Raw genomic sequence first — 18,831 nt, 5'->3', positions numbered from 1 at the left:
TGAGGTCAGTTTTGCTTGCGCACCAAAGCGTCCACACAGGAGGGATGCTCTCGTACCCTAAGGGAAGAGCTTTCAGTCAGACTGACGCTTCGTTAGACAATAGAGGATCCAATCTGAAGTCATAAGTCATAAATGAGATTGTTGACAGTTTGAGATCAAATCGAGGACTGAAACTGCTGAAACTATAGGAAAGCAGGCTTTGCTGGCTTCTCTGTTGATACAGTAGTAACACCCATTCTGTCTCCAGAAGAATCATTTGGGAGAAAGGCATCTGGAGCAGGGGGCATTAGCTAAGGCAGAAGAAAAGTGCTAGCTAACAGAATGAACTCGGACTAGATGGCAGAAGAGAGAAAAAACTGTAGAGAAAACAGCCTGAAAAGGGAAGAAAAAAAGTTGCAACAAGCTCTACTCTTTCACAAGAGAACAAGAGCCTGTAGGAAAGCACCAGCTCAGTGAGAGAGGAGGAATGCCAGTCTTCAAAGAGACATTCTTGGCCTAAAGGAGAGAGGTACAGGATACATTTCTATTACGAGCAAGGGCACCCTCTTAAAATGTTTTGATTCATGCACGATATTCCAGATTTTTGAAGGATGCTTCTTTGTAGTTTTACTTGTTAAAAATGATCTCTTTTACCAGCTTCTTTTCAGTTTATTCTTCTGGTTGAATTACAGCAGAAAATGTACACCGTAACACGAAGAAGTCTATTTGCTATCTATCTTGACAGCTGCTGTTCACGTACCCTATGTTTGCCTTAAGAAAATACACATCCAATCATGTCATCTGTTAAGTTAACCACTGCTGTGAGGGTTCAAGTAAAATAGCCTCAGGAAATGGCTGATATTTGCTCCTATTCTAGATCTGGCAGAGTCATGGTTTTAGCGAGCATGTAATTTCTTTAGTATCACACCATTCAATTCTGAATTAGTACCAGGAGTTTACAGTAAAATAGTATGTTCTTCAGGATCTCTGTTATGTTCCTAAATGTAGGGGATCCCCAGATGCCAGTACGTTCCCTTACGTTCCTGACTTGCAGGAGGAAGTGTTACAGGTTGCTAGGTTCTCTAGAGTTAAGTATCTCATATGGGAAAACTGAAGTGGTAGATGTAGTTTATTTCAGTTCTGATTTTTCCATTAATTTTCTTGAGTTAAATAAGAAACTAGGCGTTTAAAACTCATGGTGAACTAGTGGAGAATTTGTATGAGTGAAAGACTAGCTCCATTTTCTTTTTTCTAGAGCTTTCTGTGCAGAGTTAGCATTCTAATATGGGTACTTATTCTCTGCTTCTAGGCATTGCAACATAGAGCAAAGTCAAATGAGCAACTGTTAGGGAAGGAAACTTTTTAGCTGAAGTTAAACTGAACTGCTGTATCTGAAAATAGGATGCTTTTCTCCTTGAAACCTCTACAATCCCAGAAAGCTGCTACCCAGTCTGCATAGCAACTAGAATTTAAAAAAAAAAAAAATATTTTTTTTCTATCATAAATGCAGAGCGTACAAAATTATAGAAGTCCCATATGCAAAACATAAACTTCAGAGAAACCCAATGAAGCCAGTGTTACATACGCTGTCATCCCTTGTGAGCTACCCAAAGGGGGATGAGGATTCAGGTGGCTGGCGAGAAGGCAGACAAACAGACCCGAACGTGTCCAACAGGCTCAACAACTGAGATTTCCCAGGCCTGCCAATGAAAGCCGCTACAACTCTTCTCCCTTCTTCTGCAGTAGTTTGTGAAATCCTCCCTTGCTCTGAGCCATCATTAGAGGTGACCGGCACGCTGTTAAGTGAGTGGTTTTCACTTGTACCGTCATTTTCTCTCTGCTGCTGAAACGATTTGGGATGGTCAAGATTTAAGTTCTCAGCCCACCTTGTCTCGCTCTGCCACGCTCAGTCAAATGCAGGGAACAAGTCCCTGCAAGGCTTACAGTCATTCAGTGATCCCTCCTGGGGGGTGCAGCAGCGGCCATTATGTGCTGGATGAGAAGAAATCTTTTAACTATCTCCTTCCTCAGTTCCCTCACCACAGTTCCCGAGTCCTGCTGAAATAATGTTGTGACACTAGGTACTGCATGGGAAACTTTCAGGTTCCAGTCCTGAACTCAGTGTCATCTTCCCCAACTCTACCCATCATCAGAACTGAAAGCAGTTCAGCTCTGGAGGCTGAGGTATTCTGGCTTAGACAAACGCAAAGCCATCGCATCGCATCTCTTACACGGCAAGACCTGGAAACAGGGAAGAGTGGACAACTCTTCTGTGGAGTAGTAGCTAGCCTTTTTGTTGAGAATGTTTGCTGTCTAAATATTCCACACAAATTCATATCATTCACAATAAGAGAATTAAAAAGTACTTGCAGGGGCCAAGAAAGTCTCTTGGAGACCGATTTCTACTAACGGTTTGTCTGAGTTCCCCCAAGCAAGCAGGGCTGGTTCTAGATGCTGAGCAAGCTTGCCCTATGCATCAGCACTCGGGTGTGTTATTTGAAGTCAGAAGGTCAACCCTGAATGGTTGGTGGTGCTCACGTGTGTTCAGCCAGCCCTTCCTTTGCTTCCAGCCTGTCTCAAGCTTCAAGGCCAGGCAAGTGCGCTCCCCCCAAACTCCCCTTCTGCCGCCCCTGCCAAGAGCGCTGTCCTAGACCGGATGGACCCCAGTTCTGACCCAGCAGAGTGTTTCTTGTGTTCTCATAAGGATAAAAACCCAAACCTTGGTGCAGGCTGTTGAGTTAAGAGGTGCGATGCAGACTTCTGTGAGCAAGTGAATGCAGCATGACAGGCATTCACAACAGATCAATACGGGCAAGGATAGGGAAGAGTGCGTGGCCTGAGGGATGCAGCAGCCCTCAAAAAAGGCTGAAGGCTTCACTGGTTTGATGTAACGCAGTGATCTATGGCCAGTTGCTGGTTATGCAGCAAAAGAACAGTTTGAGGGTGAGGAAGTTGACACAGGAACTGTCTCGTTATTATGTGCGCCAATCACGAGGTGCTTTATGCATAAGGACGTGGCTTTCTTTAGTTGTAATCACAGGGCCGCATGCACGAACCATGTGTGACTACAGGACATCACTGTACTACAGAGAGCACGCTAAGATGGCCTTTGATTAAGATCATCTTTCTGAAATATTTATGCAGACTCGAGCATGAAGCTGTTAACCTGCATCAAGTAGTTATATGATGTGCTCTCTAGGGCGTGTATAAATTGTATATACATGAGACCATAAATCAATTGAATTTCAAACAAAAGCATGGGATTTAATGGGCACAAAGAATCCGTTGTATTAGTATACAAACTCCAGCTACATTTAGAACCAAAATGAAGGTATCATATTTACCTTTACTTACTCTTTCGTATTTATAGATCCAACCTGCTTAGAGATGCCAGGCTAATTAATTCTATGTATTAAATTTTAAATATACAAAGGCATAAATTTGGTTAAAAAATGCCATAATGTTATAAATAAATAAATAAATGCTGTAGCCCGCTCATTTCAGCACAAATTGGGCAGTCTTGAAACACAGTTCCACAACTAAAGACTGTGAAAGATTAATACTGTTACTTTACTGCTGGCTAAAATAAACAGTTACGTTTACGTGACTCCAAGCATTATATAACTCATTCCATTTTCAAAGTGTGGTGCAAACTTTAACGGATTGACTAATCTTAAAACGTCTTCATTCCTAGCTAAAGTGCAGAGTTTGTTTATTATTTGACGGACGTATGAGTTTATCTTATTTGCACAGAGAAGGAACTAATTGTGTGCACAAATCACTACGTGTGCAAATCAAGCCCAAGTACTTGCACCTAATGTACACAATAAATTTGGAGTTTACCTTAGCTTTAAAATGAAGCCTGTGACATGAACGGAAGATAAGACAGGGTTTCAGTACTCCGTAGACGAGCCGTTGGACTGAACCGTTTCCATTCCGTTCCAGTGCCCACTCTGCCTAGCTTAGGAGAGGGATGCTTGTTTACTCATCTCTTTTTCCTTTTCTTTTTTTTTTAAATTCTATTCCTACTAAAACTAGTGCACTTATACCTGCCCAAAGCTGGGTGGGAAAGCGTGGACAAATAAATATTTTCTGATTTAACTTTTCTCTGTTGAGTTCCCAACCACCTCTACTTCATATCAAAAAAGGTCATTAGAAGGTAAATAAATTGCAAAGAGGACAGATAAGTACTAAAAGGTAATCAGAAATCCGTGTCCATCTCTCATCAAAAAGCCCGTGGTTTCCATTTTTTTTCCTATTAGGTGAAATAATATTCAGCACAAAGACTGAATCTCTGAAGACCTTTAACAAACACAAATTCTTGTCCTAAATCTCAAAGTGAGAGACCAGACTCATCTGTGTTTTTAAATAAACTGTCCCAGTGTAACATTATGCAAAACACAGTTTCCGATTTTTTTTTCCTTAATTCACCAAATTTTCTAGATGTACTTGCCTACACTGTTTTCTCCATTATTAGTAATATCAAACACTGGAAGCCATAGAACAAGAAACTGCAGCTACATTTAAGTCAATCAATCAAAGTTCTCTAACCTTGCAAAGATAACAATTTCCTTTACCACACAAAATATTGTTGTATGGTGGTTGACTAGCAGACCCTGCCCACCGGGCCACACAAGCAGCACGTATCTCAACGGTAGCGCTGCTGGGTACGATTCCTGCCGTTCAGATACGGGACTGAACGTTACGAAATGCAGAGTCAACTTCCAGGTGTGCCACTGGCTTCCTACAGAAACTCAGAGAAGGCAATTAATTACAGCTCGATTCCCCATATTTAAAATACAAAACACTTTTTTTTTCCCACTGTTTTCTATCTTTTTCAAATTAGATTGCAAACTACTGAAAGTGGGAACAGTTTCTTTCCATGCTGCACAGCAACTGGCACAATCATGCATTATTTCAGATATAGCCCATAGGTCTTTCTCAGACGAGACATCTGTGTTTGGAGAATCTGAGCCTGAATCTTTTTTGTCATCTGTGATAGTTCTTTTATGATGCATGAAAACATCTGAAGAGTTAAGAAGGGGAAACATAAATGCCCTTTGTATGGAGTATACAAGAGACCTGTAATACTACTCTGTGTGATGTATGAGATACCGCGACTCTGAAAAAGCCCTTTCTCACTCATCCAGCTCGCTTTGATCGTTATACACTTAAGGCCTAAAAATTTCTCCAGTAAGATGTAAATGCATTATTTAGATACCAATATAAAAATAAATTTAAAAAAATCAATCCTGCATTGTTTGCATGTTCATCCCCGCTGCTTTTAATGCCAGAATATAGTTGCTGCAACCAAACCTAAGGGCGATGAAAGAATTTGTGTGCACATAAGTAGGTTCCTTCTGGCGCATGAGAAAGCATTGCCAGGAACTAGGGGAGATATATTTAAGACATTCTAGAACCAATAAATTAATTCTGATTCAACAAGGGACAACAGAACCTGCTAAATCAGATAACTAGTGAAAAAGCTTTTCACTGACGTGATAACTACCTACTCTAACTCTGATACTCGAGTTTAGACCCACTCCTTTACGTGTCCCACGGGTTTTGCTGGGAGCACTGAGAGTAAGTGCCTGGAGCATGAGCCCAGCAGGGCCCGGGGGCTCTGGTGTGGGAGCAGACAGCACATTCCCGCTGTGGGACGGTCCCTCAGGCTTCTGCACTGCAAACTGAGATCTGTCCAGTCTTTCTGCTCAGAAGACGATTGTAAACCTAGGAGGAAAACAGGACCCTCAGATCTTACTCAAGGATGCAGAAGTAACTACAGATGCAAAAAAGTTCATAAAGCAACACCAGGTATTTCTGATACGATGACTTCATTCTCATAAATCCAGACTAGGTTATGATTGCGTATAATCAGTATTTCCACTTCTTGGATAAAGAGGTTTAAATGGTTTAAGTATCTTTTCAGCAACATTCAAACTACCTGCCAACTTGGGATTTAGGAGAAAAGAGAACTGTAAACCACTTTTTTCCCCCCATTAAAGGTCTCTATTTCATTTACAGAGCTCTAATATTTGGATAAATACAAGTCTCCAAACACTGGAAGCAGTCAAACCTTGGAAAAGCCTAAAAACAACCCTTAACATGAATAGCATACTTATTAACCGATCTCATTTAACTGCTGCAACATAACTTCACCAAGCTCTCTCTTGAATCCCAAAAAATAAACTAAGTAGTTGGTTTCAGTAAGGACAATTCCCGGGCAAGCAGCATAAAGCAATTGGTGTTAAGCGTGCACGCGTGCCTGTTGAGCACCACACAACAAAGGGAGAGCACGGCATGGCCCCAGACGCCGGTGTCTGCAGCACGAAGTGAGGCCCGGGCAGCAGCACCTACAGCCGGGGAGCCCCAGCTCTGCAGCCTGCCCCAGGGCACCGAGCCCATCCTCCTCTCCAGAGCCGGGGAGATCTGCCTCCCTCCTGGAGAACGCTGGGGAGAGCAGCCACGCAGCTGGGATGTCACCAGCAGGGAAGAGGGCTGCTGGGGCTGGAAGAGATCACTGCAGGACGGAGGGAAAATAAGGGACGTCAGAGCTTCCGGTGAAGTTTCTCTGCATCACAGGGACTTGGGGTCCAGTTAGATCCGACCAGCAAGGGACTGGGGATTTGATGAGAAAGAAAAAGACCTTCCCAAAAGCACAATGGCCCGTTTGTTAAAGGATAACTAACGTTGCAGTACTTGGTAATATGGCAATGATTTTTCTGGTCCTATGTGATAAAAAACTAACTGTACTTCCCACAACCAATGTTTTGGGGAGCCTTATAGGGCTGAAATCTGGATTTCACTGTAAAAGGAAACGGGCTATTAAGTTGGAATGTAAATTAATACCCTGCGTGTTTCTAGTCTCTACTGAGTATGCCTGCGCATACTCCCCATGGTATCACACAAGGAACTAAATACACCTGGAAGAGCACATTTCTGCCGGCAGCCCTTTGGTTGGGTTAGAACAGAAACATTCGGACTTTGAGTGAGAGAACTTAAAATATCACAAAGCTTCACGTATATGAAAAATAGGGTTAAGTCATAAACTGGAGCAAAAGCACTGACTAGCTTATTTAATTTTGGTCATAAAATAACAGTGTTGGGAAAAGATGTAGGAGACCTGGTACGCTTCTTGTTTCAGAAGAAATATGATCCAGGGCAAACAAACTCTGTTAACAGAACAGACTTGTTGGTAGAGGAAAATGAAATGGAAACCAAAATCTTTCTGGTGAAAAGCCCCATATAATGGGTGGCCTGGCTCAAGTGTTGGTATCAAATTTGAAAACGTATGCAGCAACTAAAGATGTCACAGATAAGCCTACAAGTGCCTGATTTAAGTTGTGGTGATCTAAATGACTGGAGAAGGATGAGAGCACCAGGCAACCGACAGGCAGGGCATCACCAGCATCTCTTCCTCTCCTTGGTGATCACGCTGCTATTGATTTCCTTGTGTCTTAAGTACATGTTTTAAGTTAAGCACACGGTTACAAGATTTTCTGAATTATGGGCCTGGAATGAATAATTTGCAGCAAAAATGACTAGAGCAGATTCAGAAAGCTGGCACCAATCTATGTGCACTCCAGTTGTACCCCTCTTTGCTTTCCCTTTGCTCCTTACACACATCTGCAGCCCAAACCTACTATACTTTACTTTTAATGCGCTTTTGAGTTTTCAAACCTCCCCTGCCAGTAGCTTCCAACATCATGCAGTTTACCAGTGTAGCGTCCTGACGGCTAAGGGGCAAAAGCATGGCTCGCCAACTGCTGACAAGCCCCCTAACACTATGCACAAGACTCAAGCTGAGCAAACTTGTTGAAGGAACAAATATGTGAGCAACAAGTGTTAATTAAAATCTTTAGCAACCCTAAAAAGTTATGAGAAATCAATGGTAGGCATATGAAGGGAGTGGCACAGCCTATTTAGGCTAGGTTACGGCTTTAAAAAAGAAGAAAAAAAAACCCTAATGCCCCAGAATAGAGTATTCTATACTTGACACTTTATGGCGCTATGACTTTCCCCAGGCAATACTTAGAAGGCTGATGTCCCTGCATTGCCTGTGAGGCTCTGCTGGGTTACAGCTCATCCTTCAGCCCACAGGCGACGTAAAAGAAGCCTAACACTTCCATTCCTTTTAGCATCCTACAAGAATATTTACAAGAATGTGTCCTGCTACAAAACTTATGAATTATGATAACTAGAAACAGTGACAAAGGAGCTTTAAGTTTTAGGCAGTTGTTCTCTCCTTGAGTTAATTCAGTGCACAGTGCTGCTGATTACACATGGTATCAATAGAAATAAAAAGGGAATTAGTGTCCGGCAGTGACATAGTCGGACATCTCTGGAACAGCTATTCTGAAGTAGCTTTAGCTTGTCAGATGTTGAAGCACACCAAAGAGTGCAGAGGCTGAGAAGCCCCTTCATCAGTGTCTCCAATGAGAATGCTGAGAAACAATGCTGATAACGCTGTTAGCGACGTGGAACACTACTGCTTGCAGTACCCCAGCTCCTCGCCTTGGTACAGATGCTACACTGGAGGAGAAGGAGGACATGGTGGACCACTGGCAAGGTCCACTGAAGAACTCGGTAGCGCCAATCCTGAAAAAGCATTCTTTAATTGCATGGTGCCAGGGAGGAAAAGTAGCAGCATAGAGAGCAAAACGTGCCGGCACCAACGTATACTTATACAAATTAAAATGGATTATCCCAAAGTTGAGGGGGGGTGACATTTTCACACATTGTCATGATTGTCTGTATCTCCTCAAGTAACACCGAGTTTTGACATGGCGTGTGCTTCTTCAGTCTGTGGAGCCCTGTCTTTTATGACTACAAATCAAATAACATTGTCAATCTTTTCTATGCCCTGTGACTGCTGGAAGGATATAATGAGAGCAATATTTTGGTTTCCTGCAACTGCCTCTCAAATAGGTGGTGATGGTGAAATCTGTTCTAAATTTCATATCCCTGCCCCCTTTAGACTCCTCTTTCTCTCTTGATCCTCACCTGGGAAGATGGAGGAGGCAAACAAGGAAGGGGAAAGAAAAAAACTACGATCTCTGGAACTAACGAAATCCCTCTTTGCATTATCTTTCCTTGAGTGCCATCTTTTGCCATCTAAATCAAGTTCCATCACCTTTTAATTTTTTAATTAGAATTTAACTAGTATTTTAAAATTTTTAAACGTTCTTAACTGCCTCAAAAAAATCCCCTTGATGTTATGGCAGGATGTGATATTGTCTAGAGGAGTTTTTTCAGTTCAGAGCTAACCCCAGATCTACATTCAAGAGATTGTGACTTTATACACAAAATCTGATACAATTGGATATTCTGGCCTGCTCCCAAACTCAGTGAAAACAACGGGACTTTGAACAGCCATCTTAATGGCAGCAGGGAAGGATGTTACTGGTTTCAGAACTCTTTCCTATGAGGATTTCCAAATTAAATTGTGTTAATTGTGATTCTTCTCCTGTGAATCTGACATTAAGCCATGGCACAATGAGAAAAATGAAGTTCACTTTCTTAATGACGGAACAGTCTAGAGACAGCCTATAGTTAAGCAAGGTATAAGTATCTTGATGTATGTTTCTCAAATTCAGGACACATTCCTTTTTAAGGCTCGCTCACTCGGTGTGACAGCGTGCTTAAATGAAATAGGGAAGTCCAGTGTTCACTGTTTTATACCACTTCTCATAAAATACTGCTCGGTGGCCACAAAACGGTTCACTTAAATCACAGGCTGAAATGCATTATTTTGTCTTAAAGGAGAAAATAATTTATTCAATTAAAACAAAGAAACATTCATTCCTTCTTATCTTTCTTATTCTATTTCCAGCATTCCCTACACTAGGCATAGGAACTATATGCACCATTTAAATGCTGGAGGAAATGAGCTCTTTGTCAGTAGAGCCTGCACAGGTAACTGAACTCCATATTTTCTTCTCAGACCATGACTGCGACATCTTAATTATCGCTGTGAGGAGCTGCTGTTTAATTGAAGTTGCACGTGAAGGATCTAAATCACTGAATTTGTATCTCTGTTTTAAAATAAATAGCTATTAACTGCCTCTAGTCTAGTTCACCGAATACCTTGTTTATCTTATTTACTACAGGAACATTTAATAAGATTATAGTGGCACGTGTTAATTTTTAAAGTTTTTTACATGTGATAAAATTCACTGTAGCCTGCAAAGATTACATCTGCTCTAGTAAATCAGGGTTATAAAATAGCTTTTCATTTCTACAGTGAATGCTTTGTGAAGAAAAGCACACTAGATAAGAAGCTTTATCGTGAAGCCCTGGTTCTTCAAGGCTTGGAGTAATTGCAGCTTCTGCTGGCATCAGTCAGGATTGCCAGTGTCCAGAACTTGCAAAAATCAACACCTGAGGCTATTTGAACCAGCCAGTTACTTAGTTATTCCGTGCCCTTGCTGGAAGAAGAGGGAGCCCTCTGTTAAAAAACAAACAAACAAACAAAACAACCAAACAAACAAAAACCCCCAAACCAAACTTCAGCTTTGTTCTCACATGGGAAACTCCTCTGAGACTTGACCTGGTTCATCAAAAAAATTGCAAATGAAAGCAATAGGAAGGTGAACTAACACTTGCCATCTGCAGTCTGTTCATCCCGAGTCCCTTCAGTCTGATGTTTACGTTACTCAGGATCAGCTAAAAAGAGATTATATGGCCCAGTGAGAGCAGATCCTGAACTTGTGCAAGAGAGCCTGCAAGTCTGGTAACCACGCTGTGTACAGCCAACGCCGCTCTTAAGCTGGCGTGTCAAGAGAGAAAGGAAAATGAAGCATTGCATCAGAGAATTTTCTTAGGTAAATACACGAAAAGCTATATGCTGCCACCACGACTTTCTCAACTATGTCACCAACATTTCCTGTATAAAGCTGGGCTGCAAAACAAAATACTGTAATTGTACAGGTCAAGAACAGGAATATAAATTATGTCTTTAATCAAACCCAAATGAACACCAGAAACATCTTTACAATTTAGGCTGGCTTCGTCTATTACCACATCTTCTACCTTGATATACTTTCCTACAGTAGAGACAGCCAAATGAATTGGTGCAGAATAACCCTTGACCACATCACGCATTCAAGAAAATGTTGCAAAGCAGGAGCGCATCTCCGGTAGGAACACAGTATCGTTCAACTGCCATATAAAAGTAGGAATGCTTCTGTAGTGATCCTTCAGTTATATCCATATTTTGTTACTTTTATTCATCTTAATTGTCCGTATAATTTAAATGCATGACTTAAATGACAATGAAAATTAATTTCGTTTTTAAATTAACAAAGAATCCTACATTTCAAATTTACTTCTCTCCATGGTTTATCTGTGAGCAGGGTTGGGACGTAAACACAAACTTCCTATGTACCATTTAGTGCACCTACGGCTTTCTTTTGACGTAGAGTCATAGCTGATTATGTTGGTATTAAAATGATTATGTTGGCATTATATGAGTCCGTAGATGACTATGTTGGCAGTATAATGATAAAATTATTTTCCAGAATAACAAAATAAGATAAATTACAATTATGTCATTTAGCGTTCATAAATCTTACAATAGTATAAATTGTATTTCAGTTTTTTTAGTAGCCAATTGTATGAGATTGCTCATAGCAAGCGATTACTTACAACACTGTAGGGTAAAACATTATTTAAATAAGTCATTTATGTTCATTTATTATTATTTTGAAGCATACAGATGTTCAATGCTATTTGATAAACAAATTTTAAACCTGAAAAGCTTACCAAGCATGCTAACTCTACTACTAACTGTTTATACCTACCTGGACAAAAACCCTAAGGTATTTATCACCTTTTGTTTCTCTCCCCATGTTGTATGTACAACACAAAACCATAAAAGAAATCTTTCTTGTGTATCAGCATAGCTTCTGCCATGCAATGGGACACTGTCTTATCCGATGAAGTCTGTATTAGGGAGGAAAAATGCTACTTAGTATTGATAGCTCTTTTTCCTTAGGAAAAGCATAACAATGTTTGTATCTGTCTACATGTCAGACATGTTGTGTACTTTCTTTGTTGTATATTTCACAAAGGTCAAAATAATCAATTAGCAGAAAATAATATAGAGGAATTAAAATTGAGATTGCATATGCCTTCCTTTCATTAGTCACTTCTGCTTCCAGAGATGAAATGGCAGAAACATACATTCCTCTTTCAGTCAAGATTGCCCCTTTGGGAGGGAGTCGAGCAGTTCATGTTAGAAGAGTCCTTTGTTCCCTTCACTTAGGGTATCGCAGCAGTTGGGCATCAGAGATAAATCATCTACTGTTTGCCTTAATTTAATTTGTATTTCACTCCAGAACAAGGTGCTCAGAATTGCTTGATAAGACAAATAAATAGAAGAACTTAAAACAGTTCCAAATATTAATATCCTTGTTGGCTCAGAAGGAAGCAGTACAGCAGGTGTATGTAAAGAGCCTGGAATATTTTATTTACTCAGTAACCTGAAAAAGACTGGAACGGGAGTTCAATCCAAAATTGCATTCAGAGACTGTCTCTTCCAGGCTGATAGCGCCTGACCCAAACCCATTTCTAGGGTCGGAATTCAGTGTAATGGGCAGAGATGATCAACACCCCATTCATTGTCCTACGCTGTTTTGATTACTCCTTTTCTCATAAAGGAACCTTCCAGTTCTTGCATGACCATCTATTCAGATAAACTGGGAGGAAACTGGCTCTTAGCCTTTGCTTACAGCTTGTTGTGCCTTTCCTTGCAATCACATCACATCAAAGTGATGTCGTTATTTTTTATTTTTTTCTAAAGGGGTCATCATTGCTTAGATTCTGACAATTTGAAATTACTGAGTCACCACCAACAGATGCTTAGAATTATTCCTCCAAGTGAAGTTAAGCTGAAAACATCACTAGCCATTGTTAAAGAAAGAAAATAACCTCATCACGATATTCTATTTATACACTAGCGATTCGGCCGCGTCCCCCCAGCACCACCCTCTGTGCCTACACTTCATGAGAAGATTAGGCTTCCCCCTATGAAATGAAAATTACCTTCTCGTGGGGAGAAAGCGTTTAATTGCGACTCTGCTTCCCCCTGTCTCCATGGCGATACCGTGCAAACAGCCTGCTTTATTAGCCCCGATTTCCCCCCGCCCCACCGAAGTCATAAACGCGCTCGCTGCGAGCGCCCGCCGCCGCGCTACCGCCGCCGGGCCGGAGCGGGGACCCGGGGCCGGGGCAGCCCCCGCCCGCCCCCCGCCTGTCGGAGCGCGGCCGCGGCACGGCTCCAGCGCCGAGCGCGGACAATGCGGTCCCGCTGCCGCCCGCCCGGCGGACGGGGGTCGGGGTCCCGGCGCGCCCGCGCGGGGCCGTACCTGGGTGCTGGCCGGCGGCGGGGCCCGCGGGGTCGGTGAGGATGCTGGGGTCACTCTGCGACCGGCCTCGCGGGAGAAAGCAGCCGGTCCCTTCTTCCGATGCAGCCATGAGGTGGAGGGCGGGAAGCTCAGAGGCGGGGGGCGGAGGAGGCGCTCATGTAGCCGGGGGCAGACGGGGGACAATGGGGACGAGGGTGGCGGCGGCGGCGGCGGCGGCGAGGGGGGCGTCAGCCGGGCAGGACCAGCCGCGGCAGCATCTTCCCCGGAGCCGCGGGCAGGCTGCGGAGGGGCGCTCCGCCGGCGCCGGGCGCTCAGGGGGCGGCTGCGGGCGCCTCAGCGGGGTGGGCCATGCTGCCTGCGGGGTGGGGAAGAGCCGGGGCGCGGGCCGCCGGCCCGACCCCCCGCCGCCCCCTCCCGGGCCGCCCCCCCCCGCGCGTCGCTGCCGGAGCCGCCTCAAGCCGCCGCGCTGCCGAGCGCATCCGCCGGGGAGCGGCGGGATTCTCCCATCCTGCCCCGCGAGCGGCCCCTGACGTCACGGCGAGGGCGGGCCCTGCACCTGCACCGCACAAAGGCGGGGGCCGCCGCAGGTGCGCGCGGACGTGGTGCTCCGCCCCGCCCGGGAGCACGTGACTGTGGCGCCCCGCCCCGCCCCGCCCCGCCCCGCCCCGCCCCGCCCCGCCCCGCCCCGCCCCGCCCCGCCCCGCCCCGCCCCGCCCCGCCCCGCCCCGCCCCGCCCCGCCCCGCCCCGCGCGAGGGAGCGGCGGGACCCCAGGCCCTGGGGCAGCTCCGCCTCCGCCGGGGCTGAAGGAGGGTCCCGGGGGTTGAGGTGTCCGCCCCGCAGCTCGGCGAGCCGGGGCCGGGGTCGGCTGGTGGCAAAGGAGGTGCCCCGGGGACACCGGGCACTGGGGCTCGGACCGAGTCACGAGTTGGCAGCGTGTGTAAAGGACATCCCGGGGCTCGCGGGGTTTTCCCGGACGGAAAGGCGAGCGCCGCCCGGCTGGCGGCGGTGGCCGTGCCCGGTGCTTCGGGGAGAGTCGCGGGCCCGCCATAACGCAGCTGTAAGTTTGGCGCGTTTTAGACATGAAAGTTTGTATCAGAAAATTTTGCACTAACGCGGTCGTTCGTTCTTGGATGTATTTGTTTTGACAGAAATATATGGAAAACGTGTATTGTGTGTGTGTCGTGTGATGCAAATGTGTTGTAGCCATTTCCAAAAGCAGGGGCGAGGAAGCAGTTCTGTGGGCTTGTGTCTCTGTCGTACTTTGGAGGGGGGTTACCCAAAAGTCATCACGCCTGTCGCAGCGAGAGGGGTATCTGCCTTTTTGCTTGAAGCAGGAGTTTCACAGTTAAGCACCTGCACATGTCGCATTTGGGAGTCACCTTTAGGCTGCACATTCCCTGAGGTTTGGTCACCTTAGTGACCTTTTGAAAAGAAGGAAGTCTGTGGGCCTGCGTTTGATGCGGGGCTTGAGAAGAAAATTGTTCAAAGACGGCATTTGAACAGAGGCCAAGCGTGGCTGTTCGGTCACGTCTGCCCGCGGCCGGGGCAACCCGCTGCCTCCAACAGCGAGTCCGAATATTGTCAGGAGAACAGAGACTGAACAAAGGGTTTAAAGAAAAACATCGGAGTTTCTCATTCAGCGAGCACCGTCCCTTCTCGATGTGGGAGTGTAATCGAAGCTGTACCATAATGCAATGGAATAAATTATGGTAGCAAGGGCATGCTGTAAATTGGGTTTTTTGAGAACTTAACATTGCCATCTTGACACATTTTGAGTGTCAGTTTTTGTAATTTCTTCTAAGCCTTGCCAGTCAAACAGCTCGTCATAATTCCAAAAAGACAGCTAAATGAACCATTTTTACCATGCTATGAAACATTTCCAGGGAAACAAACAAACAAATAAATCCAAACCACTTGTTTGAGGGATGCTTTAAAGAGATCGGGATGTATTTTGTACTCCTTTCCCCCTCAAGCCAAGCTTTTGGGTTGCCATGACTCAACTTTGAAAGGGAGCCATGAACTATAAAACTCCTTACCATAGATTTTTTTTTTTTCTGTGCATACATCTGACATAGGTACTGGGCCCCGGTTTCAAGTAAGAAATCTCCCCTTTGTAGTGAAATAACAAGACAAATCAGGTTTTAGTCCTAAAAAGAGAGGAAGTAGCAAGTTTTAAATGTTTTTTCCTCTATATAGCTTTTAGGTCATGCTAGAAAATGCTGATGGTTTCTAGGGAATTCTGTGAAGGTCTGTCTGTACTAATTGATGATATACCCGTCTTCTGCAATGAGATGATACAGATTTCTTGTAGAAAACGTATACTAGGAAAAGTTCTGTATCAGATTTAAGCATTCATACAAGATTGAATGTATGAAAATGTTTTCAACCCAAGAAAATGTCTCCAAGACAGATTGAGTACCCCACAGATGCAGACAAGATGAGACTGATGTATTTTTAACCAACTCAAACGCTGATTGCCTCTATAGAGGACAGTTCACTTTGGATCCTTTGGATCCTAAAATGTTGCCTGATAGAAATCAGGCAAACAAGGCTGGAATCTGCCTGGCTGTTTTAACTTAGTTAAGACACTTAGTGTCTTCTCGTTCCTGCCAAGCCAAGCTCCGCGAGACAGCCGGGAATAACCCCTGGGCGCTGTGCGCGCCAGCCGACGAGCTGCCTCAGGACACCTTGCTGGTTCCAAATGAACCATCCTCATCATCCTTGGGGCAGGGGGTGCAAGAAAAAAAATACTTGTGTTAAATTGTTTAAGCCTGTGTTGCTAAACAATGTCTGACAGGTAAAAAGTAGTATTTTCTGCATGGCTTTTACTTCCAAGTTTCATATATAATGATAATGATGATTATTCGCACTTTTCATTTCCCCACCCTACAGCAGGCGCTGCTTCCCTTCTGGGAGCAAAGCTTTTGACAGGAAACATAAATGTGAGGCAAGGTCTTGTCTTCGTGTTGAAGGAGCAAGGCCAAAAGGAATGGAGCATTTTCACAGGAGTAGGTAGAAGTTGATGGAGGCATGCGCTAACCAATATATTGTAAGTATATTAATTTGTAAATGCCTCTGAAACTGGAATGGAGCTAAGCCTGATTCCAACTGTGGGTCCTAAGCACCCGAGAAATTGTCCTTAAGGTTCCTTTTACTACTTGATACAATTCTGTAAATGTCATAAACAAAAACATTTGCAGGATCGGAATGACTATTAGTAGAAACATGATTCTCCTTTTACTTGGTTTCTTTTCTCACTATAGCAGTCTTGTGGTAAACAAGTTTGCAACATTTTCCCAGAAAGTACAACTATCTGGTACGTTTATTTCTCCCTCAGAGGATTTCTAGCCTTTGATATCTATGATGAAAAGTTATGACGAGATTTTTCTAGCTTAGTGGCAGATATTTCTGCAATTGGCATCCATTCGGTTGCAGAAAAATATTTCTTAAAACGAAATATCCACACAAGGAACACAAAAGAGAAAATAAAATTTATTTAGCTTTATGCGTGTTCCACAACCAAACCAATACATGTCCATTTGATATGCCTTCCCTTCTTAAAAATATAAAAAATGCAATTATATAAATGGTATGCATGATTTGATTAATTTGCATTCTGTTTGATACACAGCTGAACTCCCGTTTCATGATCTAGTTATATAAAGAGAAACCCTGACTTGTGTTAGAAAGGAGCGATTCTCTGAGGAGAAAGAAAAGAGGTGAGTCATGTCAGTGCTGGTTTTCTCGAATCAGCAGAATATTGAACAAGCTCATTTCCATTAATCTGAAGCCTACATGTGATCTCTGAGCGTGACGCTGATCTGTCTTTCTGCGCTGTTACTTAGAAAAATGAGTTCAGGATACATTTGGTTTGACAGTATCAGCTTTCACGTTAAAATTGTTCTGATGACGAAGGGACAAACAGCCTTGCTCACAGCAGTTTTCTTATGTGCGGCAACAGAAAGCATTTGTTTTGTTGCTTGTTAGTCTCAACCTAGTTTTTTAGATTTTGTGCCAGCTTGTTGTAGTTCAGGATGCTTACAGTAACAATAAAGATGAGCGTTCCCATGCTCGGAAGGCTCTTGTCTCTACTTCGTGGATTTTTTCCCTTCAGATGCTTTCTTGGTAAAGAGGACATAGGGCCTATTTTGAGCCTTTATTTATCAAGCAGATGAATGTGTGTCACTGCAGAGATACAAGTATCATCCAGCAGTCACAACTTTGTAAGTACAAAGACTTGAAAGATGTCTTCTCCAAAGCGTGGTGGAGTAGTTGCTACTATGGAAGGCAACTGAAAAATGAATAAGCATCAGGGACTTGTTTATTGGTGGCTTCGTGTTCACATTCACGTTTAACATCTCTGATACTCACGCGCTGCGCTAGGAATCACCCATCTGATTTTCGTGTTTGCTTTGTCACGCAGCTCCAGCACTCGCCCTGTCACTTTATAAGTGAAGGAACAGGAGAGAGAGAGAGACGGGGAAAAATGTAAAGGGAGACAGTGAGCTCGGCTGCCTGCCTTCTCGACACGCAGCTCTACTGGTGTAAGTCCTTCTAGGCAGCTGTGCCGTGACAATGAGAAGGGGAACATCTACTCTTATGTCAGTTATTCCAAATTATGCAGCTTAGAATAGCAGCAGCAACGTATCCGTGTATGGCGAGGGAACTCGTATCTGTGACATGTGAAGGGCAACAGAGAGTTGCAGCGATGTGATTAGTGTGAATGATAATTGTGCGTAAGCAGCAAGGAAAAGGCAGCTGTGTGTGGAAGGCAGGGGAGGACTCCTGTGGCGCTGTCAAAGCCAGCGAGGCTAGAGATGATGTGCCGTGTGGGTATTGTTTGTGCCAGTTTGAACTCTGAAGGGATGGTTCTCATTGTCCTATCCGTTTTTTGTTCCTTTTAAACTTCAATATGTCTGAAGAAAAGGGGCATATATACTACTTCCAGAGCAGGACCAAATCTTCCTCCTTTCTGTGTTGCCTTTTGGGGAATGAATATTCTTGTATAGAGATCTTTCTCCTCTTTACGGGCACAGTGTTCTTAAGAAGCAGTGTTCTGCCAGAGTTTCTCTCAGCTTTGCAGGTACTTGACCCTGGAGTTTACCTTTAGCTCCACAGAATCAGGAACCTCATTTTATGAGAACATTTTAGGCCCATATAGCACTGTATAAATATTGTGAGTTAACAGTTTGATCATGCTGACTGTTTAAAGACTTTTTCCCCCTCCTGATTTAATAAGGGGAGGAGGGAAGGCTGCTGTCCCAGTGATTTCTGAGCAGCTGGAAACAGTATTATCATTTGTTGCTAACAATCCACAGGTGAATATTTGATTTCTGTCTAACTGAATTTTGTAAAAATGTAGGACTTTTCTTCACATTAAAAATAGCCAGCACATGCTAGTGAAAGGGTTTGTGACAGTCTTAACTTGCCCGAGTGCTCTTAAGCCCAGGCCGGGCGGTGTTAGTGGGATGAGCGGCAGGAAGG

General features: G+C 43.9%; 1 protein-coding gene across 2 annotated transcripts in view; it reads right to left on the bottom strand.

Annotated features, from left to right (window-relative positions):
* Window positions 1–13,924, bottom strand: part of PHACTR3 (phosphatase and actin regulator 3) — a 111,756-nt gene extending 97,832 nt beyond the window's left edge. The window contains exon 1 of one of the 2 annotated variants that reach the window (XM_063349660.1): window positions 13,347–13,924. In XM_063349660.1, the coding sequence (XP_063205730.1) occupies window positions 13,347–13,455 (109 nt within the window). In that variant the 5' untranslated portion in view covers window positions 13,456–13,924. The remainder of the gene's footprint in view (window positions 1–13,346) is intronic. The other variant, XM_063349661.1, reaches the window with a different exon arrangement.
* Window positions 13,925–18,831: the final 4,907 nt, after the last annotated feature.

The sequence above is a fragment of the Chroicocephalus ridibundus genome, chromosome 12 (genome assembly GCF_963924245.1).
Source record: "Chroicocephalus ridibundus chromosome 12, bChrRid1.1, whole genome shotgun sequence".
Classification (NCBI taxonomy): domain Eukaryota; kingdom Metazoa; phylum Chordata; class Aves; order Charadriiformes; family Laridae; genus Chroicocephalus; species Chroicocephalus ridibundus.
Note: the sequence above shows the minus strand (reverse complement) of the source record. Positions and strands in the feature narration are given on the sequence as shown.